Source organism: Salmo salar, chromosome ssa21 (genome assembly GCF_905237065.1).
Source record: "Salmo salar chromosome ssa21, Ssal_v3.1, whole genome shotgun sequence".
NCBI lineage: Eukaryota > Metazoa > Chordata > Actinopteri > Salmoniformes > Salmonidae > Salmo > Salmo salar.
In genome coordinates this window covers 13,730,586-13,742,719 of record NC_059462.1, presented here as the reverse complement: position 1 = coordinate 13,742,719, position 12,134 = coordinate 13,730,586, and the positions used below count along the sequence as shown (strand labels likewise).

Here is a 12,134-nt window from a genome sequence, read left to right as displayed (position 1 = left end):
TGTTCCACTGGATATTATAAGGTGAATGCACCAATTTGTAAGTCGCTCTGGATAAGAGCGTCTGCTAAATGACTTAAATGTAAATGTACTTCCAGCAGCATCTGGTCTCCCATCCCGGGACCAACCAGTACCAACTCTGCTTAGCTTCAGAAGAAAGCCAGCAGTGAGATGCAGGGTGGTATGCTGCTGTCCTAACTGACACTTTTGCTAACAAGTGTTCATTTAAAACTTGCACAAGACAGTTCACAGAATTGTCAATTTAAAGAAATGTACCCAATTTATTAATTACTACATTTCACTAACATTAACAGCACAAGCGGGCCCAACAAAAACAGGGGGAAGCGCCTGAGCGCCAGATACTCCTGGTAATTGACATTCAGTGCGCGCCGCACCAGTGTCCATACCCCCAAATCGAGGTGCCTTCGTACAGCGCACCCCGCCCATGGGGGGATGCGGCTGTCGTGATCACTTTGCGGGATACAACTCATTCCATGGGTGCCCCCTGACAATAGCAGAGGGTCCCAACACTGGGCCATGGCCCGTAGCCCTAACAGGGACACCCGAAGCAACCGGCTTAGGCTGTGAGATGCGTTCAGGTAAGCAGCTACCACTCAGCGCTGGAAGGGCCGTATCAACAATAGCCCCACAGGAACAACTTCCATCACAGAAGCCATCATCCCCAGTAGGCATAGGCACTGGCAAAAAAGCACTTTGTGACCCAGACAAATTTTGTCTAAGCAGAGCTGGAACCCGGACACGCTCCGTGGGGATAGAAAAGTGTGATATGCGAGTGAGTTGATTTGAGTCTAGCTCGAGACCCAGAAACAGAATGCGCTGATATGGAGTCAGACAGCTCTTTTTCTTGTTTCTTATGAAGTCTGGAGCAAGATGGCACCGACAGAGAGGGTCGCCTCGCTTCTAGTCCTTAGGAAGCTATGCAGTATTTAGTTTTTTTATGTATTAATTTTTACATTGTTAGCCCAGAAAATCTTAAGTGTTATTACATACAGCTAGGAAGAACTATTGGATATCAGAGCGACATCAACTTACCAGCACTACGACCAGGAATACGACTTTCCCGAAGTGGATCCTTTGTTTGAACCACCCAATGCATTCAAACTATTTCCAGAGGCTGAACCAAAACAATGTCGCCACAGGAGAGGTAGACGAAGCGGCCTTCTGGTCAGACTTCAGAGGTGCGTACACCACCCACCGCTTCCGAGTATTTTACTCGCTAATGTCCAGTCTCTAGATAACAAGGTAGACGAAATTAGGGCTAGGGTTGCTTTCCAGACAGACATCCGGGATTGTAACATACTCTGTTTCACGGAAACATGGCTCTCTGGGAACATGCTGTCGCAGTTGGTACAGCCACTGAGATTCTTTGTGCGTCGCACCAATGGGAATAAACATCTCTCAGAGAAGAAGGGTGGGGGTGTATTTTTCATGATTAACGACTCATGGTGTAATTGTAACAACATACAGGAACTCAAGTCCTGTTCACCGGACCTAGAATACCTCACAATCAAATGTCGTCCGTATTATCTCCCACGAGAATTCTCGTCAGTTATTGTCACTGTGGTGTATATCCCCCCCCCCCCAAGCCGACACCACGACGGCCCTCAAGGAACTCCACCGCTCTATGCAAACTGGAAACCATATATCCGGAGGCTGCCTTTATTGTAGCTGGGGATTTTAACAAAGCAAATTTGAGAACAAGGCTACCTAAATTCTATCAGTATATCGATTGTAGTACCCGGGCTGGCAAAACACTGGATCATTGCTACTCTAACTTCCGAGATGCATACAAGGCCCTCCGTCACCCTCCGTTCGGCAAATCTGACCACGACTCCATTTTGCTTCTCCCCTCCTATAGGTAGAAACTCAAACAGGATGTACCCATGACAAGGACCGTTCAACGCTGGTCTGACCAATCGGAATCCATGCTTCAAGATTGTTTTGATCACGCGAACTGGGACATGGTCCGGCTAACCTCAGAGAATAATATAGATTTATACACTGATTCAGTGAGTGAGTTTATAAGGAAGTGCATAGGAGATGTTGTTCCCACTGTGACTATTAAAACCAACCCTAGGGTTCCCAAGTGGAGCAGCAGTCTAAGGCACTGCATCTCAGTGCAAGAGGCGTCACTGCAGTCCCTGGTTCGAATCCAGGCTGCATCACATCTGGCTGTGATTGGGAGTCCCATAGGGTGGCGCACAATTGTCTCAGCGTTGTCTGGGTTTGGCCGGGGTAGGCCGTCATTGTAAATAAGAATTTGTTCTTAACTGACTTGCCTAGTTAAATAAAGGTTAAATAAATAACCAGAAACTGTGGATAGATGGTGGCATTTGCGCAAAACTGAAACTGCAAACCAACGCATTTAACCATGGAAAGATGACTGGGAATATGGCCGAATACAAACAGTGTAGTTATTCCCTCCGCAAGACAATCAAACAAGTGAAATGTCAGTATAGGGACAAAGTGTAGTTGCAATTCAACGGCTCAGACACGAGACGTATGTGGCAGGGTCTACAGGCAATCACGGACTACATCACGGACACCGAAATCTTGCTTCCAGACAAACTAAACATCTTCTTTGGCCGCTTTGAGGATAATACAGTGCCACCGACGCGGCCCGCAACCAAGGACTCCCCTCTCCTTCTCCGTGGCGCCGACGTGAGTAAGACATATAAACGTGTTAACCCTCGCAAGGCTGCCGGCCCAGACAGCATCCTAGCCACATCCTTAGAACATGCGCAGACGAGGTGGCTGGTGTGTTCACGGACATATTCAATCTCTCCCTATCCCAGTCTGCTGTCCCCACATGCTTCAAGATGGCCACCATTGTTCCTGTACCCAAGAAGGCAAAGGTAACTGGAGTGAATGACTATCACCCCGTAGCACTCACTTCTGTCATCATGAAGTGCTTTGAGAGACTAATCAAGGATCATATCACCACCTTACGTGTCACCCTAGACCCACTGCAATTTGCATACCGCCCCAATAGGTCCACAGACGATGCAATCGCCATCACACTGCACACCTCTCTATCCCATCTGGACAGGAAGAATACCTATGTAAAAATGCTGTTCATTGACTAAAGCTTAACATTCAACACCATAGTACCCTCCAAACTCATCATTAAGCTTGAGGCCCTGGGTCTCAACACCGCCCTGTGCGATTGGGTCATGGACTTCCTGATGGGCCGCCCCCAGGTGGTGAAGGTAGGAAACAACCTCTCCACTTCGCTGATCCTCAACACTGGGGCCCCACAAGGGTGCGTGCTCAGCCCCCTCCTGTACTCCCTGTTCACCCATGACTTCGTGGCCATGCACGCCTCCAACTCAATCATCAAGTTTGCAGACGACACAAAAGTAGTAGGCTTGATCACCAACAATGACGAGACAGCCTATAGGGAGGAGGTGAGGGCATTTCGGAGTGTGGTGTCAGGAAAACAACCTCTCACTCAACGTCAACAATATAAAGGAGATTATCGTGGACTTCAGGAAACAGCAGAGGGAGCACCCCCCTATCCACATCGACGGGACAGCAGTGGAGAAGGTGGAAAGTTTCAAGTTCCTCTACGTACACATCACGGACAAACTGAAATGGTCCAACCACACAGACAGTGTAGTGAAGAAATTTGGCTTGTCACCTAAAACCCTCACAAACTTCTACAGATGCACAATTGAGAGCACCCTGTCGGGCTGTATCACCGCCTGGTACGGCAACTGCACCGCCCACAACTGCAGGGCTCTCCAGATGGTGGTGCAGTGTGCACAACGCATCAACGGGGGCAAACTACCTGCCCTCCAGGACACCTACAGCACCCGATGTCACAGGAAGGCCAAAAAGATAATCAAAGACAACAACCACCCAAGCCACTGCCTGTTCACCCCACTACCATTCAGAAGGTCAGTACAGGTGCATCAAAGCTGGGACCGAGAGACAGAAGATATTTTTCAGTCTCAAGGCCATCAGACTTAAACAGCTATCACTAACACAGTGAGGCTGCTGCCTACATACAGACTTGAAATCATTGGCCACTCTAACAAATGGATCACTAGTCACTTTATTAATGACACTTTAATAATGATGTTTACATATCTTGCACTACTCATCCCAGACGTGTATATACTGTATTTTATACCATCTATTGCATCTCGTCTATGCCAGTCGGTCATAGCCCATCTATATATTTATATGTACATATTCTTATTCCATCCCTTTACTTAAATGTGTGTGTATTAGGTAGTTGTTGTGGAATTGTTAGATTACTTGTTAGATATTGCTGCACTGTTGGAAGTAGAAGCACAAGCATTTCGCTACAGTCACAATAACATCTGCTAACCATGTGTATATGACCAATAAAATTGTATTTGATATTTGACTGAATATGGGGCAGTAGCATGGATGTGTGTAACACTGCTTGCCCCCTCAACGACTCCTCCACCAGCCAATTGCTGTAATAAACAGCAGCTCATGAGCATTCTGAGTTTGTAGACTCTGAGGTGCTTGCTGAGGGGACATAGGTCTAGAATGGGATGCAAAGTCCTGTCCCTTTTTGTAACAAGGAATACCGACTGTACCAGCAGTCGTGGATCTTTGACATAGGGACCAATCAGATTGCCTGCTTCTTGAGACGGCAGATACACTATACATACAAAAGTATGTGGACACACCTTCAAATTAGTGGATTCGGGTATTTCAGCCACACCCGTTGCTGACAGGTGAATAAAATCGAGCACACAGCCATGCAATCACCATAGACAAACATTGGCAGTAAAACGGCCTTACTGAAAAGCTCAGTCACTTTCAATGTGGCACCGTCATAGGATTCCAACTTGTCAGATTGTAAAATGTCTGCCATGCGAGAGCTGCCCTGGTCAACTGTAAGTGCTGTTATTGTGAAGTGGAAGCATCTAGGAGCAAAAACGGCTCAGGCGCAAAGTGGTAGGCCACAGAAGCTCGCAGAACGGGACCGCCAAGTGTCCTCGGTTGCAACACTCACTACTGAGTTCCAAACTGCCTCTGGAAGTAACATCAGCACAATAACTGTTCATCGGGAGCTTCATGAAATGGGTTTCCATGGCCGAGCAGCCGCACACAAGCCAAAGATCACCATGGGCAATGCCAAGCGTCGGCTGGAGTGGTGTAAAGCTCATCGCCATTGGACTCTGGAGCAGTGGATACGTGTGCTCTGGAGTGATGAATTATGCTTCACCATCTGACAGTCCGACTGACGAATCTGGGTTTGGCGGATGCCAGGGGAAAGCTACCTGCCCAAATTCATAATGCCAACTGTAAGGTTTGGTGGAGGAGGAATAATGGTCTGGGGCTGTTTTTCATGGTTCGGGCTAGGCCCCTTAGTTCCAGTAAAGTACAATGACATTCTAGACGATTCTGTGCTTCCAACTTTGTGGTAACAGTTTGGGGAAGGCCCCCATGCACAAAGTGAGGTCCATACAGAAATGGTTTGTCGAGATCAGTGTGAAAGAACTTGACTGGCCTGCACAGAGCCCTGACCTCAACCCCATCGAACACCTTTGGGATGAATTGGAACGCCAACTGCGAGCCAGGGAATTTATTTTTAACATGGAGGTTACCCCGCCGACCAGTCATAGGTACTGGCGATAAAGCACCTTGTAACCTAGCTGGGAATGGGACAGACAGCTCTGAAAAATGGACCCCGTCTCTTTGAAATTGTATCTAATTCCTAGGAATGAAAAGTATTGAGCTGGCAGACAGCTCATTTGGGTGCTCATATGAACCAGAGAGACTACATGTAGGATAATAGCGTGGTGATGTCTAACCCTGCTCGTTCCCTCGACTCCGCTTCCAACAACTAATCGTCCATAACCTGTATCACATAGGGAGGGACTAGTGAGGTACAGGCAGGAATCAGCAATGAATCCCAGTAATGAGCCACCTATGCGGGAGGTGCACGCCCTTGTGGACAGTGACCCAACTTGTTACGCTCACCCTGGGGAGATTGATATACCCCTTGAACCCTGTGAACACTGGAAAAAGGGTAACTGTAGAGCCTGCATGAAGCCCTCCTCCTTTATGGGCACAGGGGGCTCTGGCAATGGCTGATGTAGTACCCCGTTTAACAAACGTGGAGACACTGTTGTCACAGTACTGTTTTTGCGGAAGGGAGCACTGGTCACTCAGACCCGTGCCAAGGCCCCTCGCTCCGGGGGTTACTCCAGCCAGGTGCACGCAAACCCTGCGCACCTCGAGTAGCCTCCCGTAACTGGCGACAGAGCGCACAGGAGCCAGGCAGCCACCGCATACCCCACGCCCAGGCAGCCACCGCATACCCCACGCAGCCACCGCAAACCCCACACCCAGGCAGCCACCGCATACCCCACGCCCAGGCAGCCACCGCATACCCCACGCCCAGGCAGCCACCGCATACCCCACGCCCAGGCAGCCACCGCATACCCCACGCCCAGGCAGCCACCGCATACCCCACGCCCAGGCAGCCACCGCATACCCCACGCCCAGGCAGCCACAGCATACCCCACGCCCACACCCAGGCAGCCACCGCATACCCCACACCCAGGCAGACAAGGCATTTGCTCCGACCACCCAATCCATCTCCGCTTCCTGCACATCGGTCCCAGCTGAGTTACCGGCATCCGGGAAAGGAAAGACATTTTTAGTGTCCTCTGTGTCTCTGCAAATGCATGACTACATATACCGTATTGTTTCTTGTTATTGTGTTAGGATGTTCTGTGACTGCTCTCAGGGGACTGATAGAAGGAAAGAAAGAAGGGAACACATTGTTACTTTGGCCCAACGCCTAGAAACTGCGTGTGCAAGGTCATGATCAGCCTATTGCACCCTGAGAGCAAAGAAGCCTAGTTTGTGCATGAGTATAAAGAGTGCTGAAGGGAGAGCATCCCTTCAAAGCTTCTGGCAGACTTGTACTTTGAGTATTAAGTTTATTGTAATCTCTCCGACCGTGATAATAAAGATCTGTTCATTTAACTTTGACTTGGAGTCCGTAGTGGTAATTTCCACGACAACCGATGACTGGGGGCATGATCTCGACCCCGAACCCGGCTTAGACATCGTCGTCTTGGTCGTTTTCTTAGACATCTTACTCATTGCAACAGCAAATTGAAGAATAACTAATTGTTTGTGATTTAGAAAATGTATGAGAACAAGTACAACCTTTAGCACAACGTCCAGAGGGTGAGCACGCTCTACCACTATGGGACAGTTTAGTTGGCACAACCTAAGACAGTCTCGTTTTCCAATTGTTTGTTTTAGTAGCGTGAATCATTCCTGTTCACACTGAGGGGAAGAGCGGAATAATTGAAGGAATTAATCAGAGCCTCGCGCTTATCAACTTTGGAAGGCGGGGCTTCCAGCGAGGTGCGGATTTCATTGGCCTTGTCAGGCATCATTGTAGATCTTTCAACCAAAGTCGCGAGAGTGCGACTCCCCATAGTATGTTGTACTAAAGTTGACTGACTGAAATTGAACAACTTTTGTTATCCCGTGATCATGAGATAAATAAGTTGTGATCTCAACATAATGAGGGAATAACAAATATACAATACTACACAAACTGTAGTATTTCAATCTACTAGTCATAAGTGTACTGGGTTAAAGGGATTCAATCAAATTACAAAATTACATATTGGTGAACTATCCCTTTAAGAATGGCAAAAAACGCCTAAGCTAAATAAAATTAACATTGTGATAAAAGGATCAAAGACCATTAGCCAACCAAATCAATTTGACGATGTTCATTGGAGATTCTTAAAGCAACAGTGAATCAGAGAATGGGTGACAGATTGCCAAAGGACTAAGCCATCCATTCCCCCAAAAGCTTACACTGATATATTTAGAGTCTGAAAAGAACTCAATGCCGAGCACATGTATCAAATCGGCTAACACCATTTAAATTAAACTAAGAGCATAAGTAAATCGTATGTAACGTCAGGCACTGTTGTGATGGAAATTAGTCTGGAGTCCAGAAGGCCACATAGATTTATAGCTTCTTTCTGGAGTTTCTCTCCCCATTCTAACCTTGAAAGCAGCTTAGTGGGCCACTTGTAAAATTGCTTACTGGAAAGGGCATGTAAGGAAATGCTGGGCCAAAGAAGGAAAGGACACTCCTGTGGATAAGGTTGATTAACTAGGGCAGTGCTGTTTCTAGGCACAAGTGACATAAACATACACGTAAGGCACCGCTGCCACTAGGGAACCCCAACCAGGAAGTAAGGGCCTCAACTTACTGTTAGTTAGGATAGTAGAATACACAAGGAGCAATTTCAAAATTTGGTAGTGCATCATCAGTTTTCCTCTTGTTATGTCAGGTACTGACAGTCACTCAATTAGTCCATGTCAGCTAACATTTTATAAGTTAGTCTACCCAGCTATCTAAACCTTGTAATAATCATGGCCCAAATTACATGCAAGGCACCTGCCCAAGGGCCTTGACCTCCAGGGGGCCCCCAAAGATTTTGTTAGTTACTCTCACTCAGATATCATATGAACATGGCATAAGTCATGGCAAAATGTGTAGAATGGCAGAACATTTACTTTAGAACTGAAAAAATTCCACTCCATCCCATGTCAAAATGTGTAGAACTGCAGGAAATTAGCTCAAAAAATGCTAGAAACGGCCCTGAACCAGGGATTTGAGACTTAACCATGGTTTTCACTCACAAGGGAAAAAAGGTATCTTAAGCACTCAGTCTGAGATTCAACAAGTAACTCCATTGCTTTTCTTTGAAGTTTACTGTGGTATTTGTTCTCCAAACTTTCCCCAAAAGTAATAGCAATGTAATAACACAAGAATAGTGTTAATTTGTATTGGAATACTGTGTGGAGTTGGCAAATTTGTCATGGTGACTGCTTCACAGGGCCACCAACCCATATCTACAGAGGAAAGTCTATTCTATTGAATCCATTGGCTTCTATAGAAGTTATGAGTTGTGCTTGTTTCACCAGCCATCAGTGCTCTGTCTGTGCGTGTCTGAAGTATGCATTGTTGTTGTTGTGTCTTGCTGGTGACAAATCCAATTTCCCCCTGTGGGATTAATAAAGTTTATTCAATTCAGGGCTCACCTCTCAGAGCAGGCAGCATTGAGCGATCCTTCCTGTCGTCACATTTGTTACATTCACTGAAGTAGAGCAACAGGAAGACATCCACCAGCACCCAGACCAGCGAAGTGGTCAGCACCACCTTACAGTAGACAAAGCGCCGCATCGCCCTCTACGTGACGTGGTGTCGGGGAGGAATCAGCAGGCGGGCCCCTGACAGAGAGCAGGAACTCAAACCAGCGGAGGGGAGATTGAGCGTGGGGCACACAGGGCCATCATCCCGCTACATAGAGATGAGAGCAAAACCAAAAAACATGGTTAGATAGAGAACTTTAACAACTGTACTAAAATAAACTTCACTTATGGAATGTTAAGATTGAACATTGGGACAATGACACTGAAGAGAACAAGACTGTTGAATTAAGTGATTCCACCATACAGCTTCCAGCGCTTACTTCCTTTGAACATGTACAGGTAACTGCCAAAATAAAGGAAACACCAACATAAAGTGTTTTAATAGGGTGTTGAGCAAGAACAGCTTCGGTGCACCTTGGCATAGATTCTACAAGTGGCTGGAACTCTATTGGAGGGATGTGGCACCATTCTTCCAGAGAAATTCCATCGTTTGGTGTTTTGTTGATGGTGGTAGAAAACGCTGTCTCAGGCACTGCTCCAGAATCTCCCATAAGTGTTCAGTTGGGCTGAGATCTGGTGACTGAGACAGCCAGGGCATATGGTTTACATGGTTTGCTCATCAAACCATTCAGTGACCACTCGTGCCCTGGGGATGGGGGCATTGTTATCCTATGGGGGCATAGCCATGGTAGCCCAAATAATGGCCTGTACAGCATTTTTATACATGACCCTAAGCCTCAGGAGCCACACCTGTGTGGAAGTGTAACGAGTGCGCTGGGTAGCAAGTTCAGGGAGTGCATAATTTAATAAACAAATGAACAAAACAAGAAACACAGACAGGAAATAGAAACAATAAAGCCTGGGAAAGGAACCAAAGGGAGTGACATATATAGGGCAGGTAATCAAGGAGGTGATGGGGTCCAGGTGAGTCTGATGATGCGCAGGTGCGTGTAACGATGGTGACAGGTGTGCGCCATAATGAGCAGCCTGGTGACCTAGAGGAGGGAGAGGGAGCACACGTGACAGGAAGCAACTGCTTTCAATATACACTGCTCAAAAAAATAAAGGGAACACTTAAACAACACAATGTAACTCCAAGTCAATCACACTTCTGTGAAATCAAACTGTCCACTTAGGAAGCAACACTGATTGACAATACATTTCACATGCTGTTGTGCAAATGGAATAGACAACAGGTGGAAATTATAGGCAATTAGCAAGACACCCCCAATAAAGGAGTGGTTCTGCAGGTGGGGACCACAGACCACTTCTCAGTTCCTATGCTTCCTGGCTGATGTTTTGGTCACTTTTGAATACTGGCGGTGCTTTCACTCTAGTGGTGACATGAGACGGAGTCCACAACCCACACAAGTGGCTCAGGTAGTGCAGCTCATCCAGGATGGCACATCAATGCGAGCTGTGGCAAGAAGGTTTGCTGTGTCTGTCAGTGTAGTGTCCAGAGCATGGAGGCGCTACCAGGAGACAGGCCAGTACATCAGGAGACGTGGAGGAGGCCGTAGGAGGGCAACAACCCAGCAGCAGGACCGCTACCTCCGCCTTTGTGCAAGGAGGAGCAGGAGGAGCACTGCCAGAGCCCTGCAAAATGACCTCCAGCAGGCCACAAATGTGCATGTGTCTGCTCAAACGGTCAGAAACAGACTCCATGAGGGTGGTATGAGGGCCCGACGTCCACAGGTGGCGGTTGTGCTTACAGTCCAACACCGTGCAGGACGTTTGGCATTTGCCAGAGAACACCAAGATTGGCAAATTCGCCACTGGCGCCCTGTGCTCTTCACAGATGAAAGCAGGTTCACACTGAGCACATGACCGACGTGACAGAGTCTGGAGACGCCGTGGAGAACGTTCTGCTGCCTGCAACATCCTCCAGCATGACCGGTTTGGTGGTGGGTCAGTCATGGTGTGGGGTGGCATTTCTTTGGGGGGCCGCACAGCCCTCCATGTGCTCGCCAGAGGTAGCCTGACTGCCATTAGGTACCGAGATGAGATCCTCAGATCCCTTGTGAGACCATATGCTGGTGCGGTTGGCCCTGGGTTCCTCCTAATGCAAGACAATGCTAGACCTCATGTGGCTGGAGTGTGTCAGCAGTTCCTGCAAGAGGAAGGCATTGATGCTATGGACTGGCCCGCCCGTTCCCCAGACCTGAATCCAATTGAGCACATCTGGGACATCATGTTTCGCTCCATCCACCAACGCCACGTTGCACCACAGACTGTCCAGGAGTTGGCGGATGCTTTAGTCCAGGTCTGGGAGGAGATCCCTCAGGAGACCATCCGCCACCTCATCAGGAGCATGCACAGGCATTGTAGGGAGGTCATACAGGCACGTGGAGGCCACACACACTACTGAGCCTCATTTTGACTTGTTTTAAGGACATTACATCAAAGTTGGATCAGCCTGTAGTGTGGTTTTCCACTTTAATTTTGAATGTGACTCCAAATCCAGACCTCCATGGGTTGATAAATTGGATTTTCATTGATTATTTTTGTGTGATTTTGTTGTCAGCACATTCAACTATGTAAAGAAAAAAGTATTTAATAAGATTATTTATTTCATTCAGATCTAGGATGTGTTGTTTCAGTGTTCCCTTTATTTTTTTGAGCAGTATACTTTGTATCCCTCATTTACTCAAGTGTTTCCATTATTTGGGCAGTTACCTGTACATTTTGTATGGAACATAGTTGTTGACGATGACTTGGTATTTTTCCAGTTCAGAGGAAAGCAGCAAGCTAATTCCTCCCTCAGAGAGTCTGCATATCCTCTCTGGTGTTATTGGCTGCTTTGCCTGGACCAGGCAGATAGATTTCAGTCCAATGAGAATGTTTGTGGGGAACAGAAATCTCAATGGAATTAAATTAATGCCTCACTAGTATTCAACATGAAAAACCCCATTTCCTCTGGAATATGACTT

The 12,134-nt window shown here is 47.3% G+C and overlaps 1 protein-coding gene across 1 annotated transcript in view; it reads right to left on the bottom strand.

Annotated features, from left to right (window-relative positions):
- Positions 1-12,134, bottom strand: part of LOC106581824 (polypeptide N-acetylgalactosaminyltransferase 13) — a 79,093-nt gene that overhangs the window by 59,672 nt on the left and 7,287 nt on the right. The window contains 1 exon segment of the mRNA XM_014164205.2: positions 9,094-9,352. Coding sequence (XP_014019680.1) covers positions 9,094-9,235 — 142 coding nt within the window. The 5' untranslated portion in view covers positions 9,236-9,352.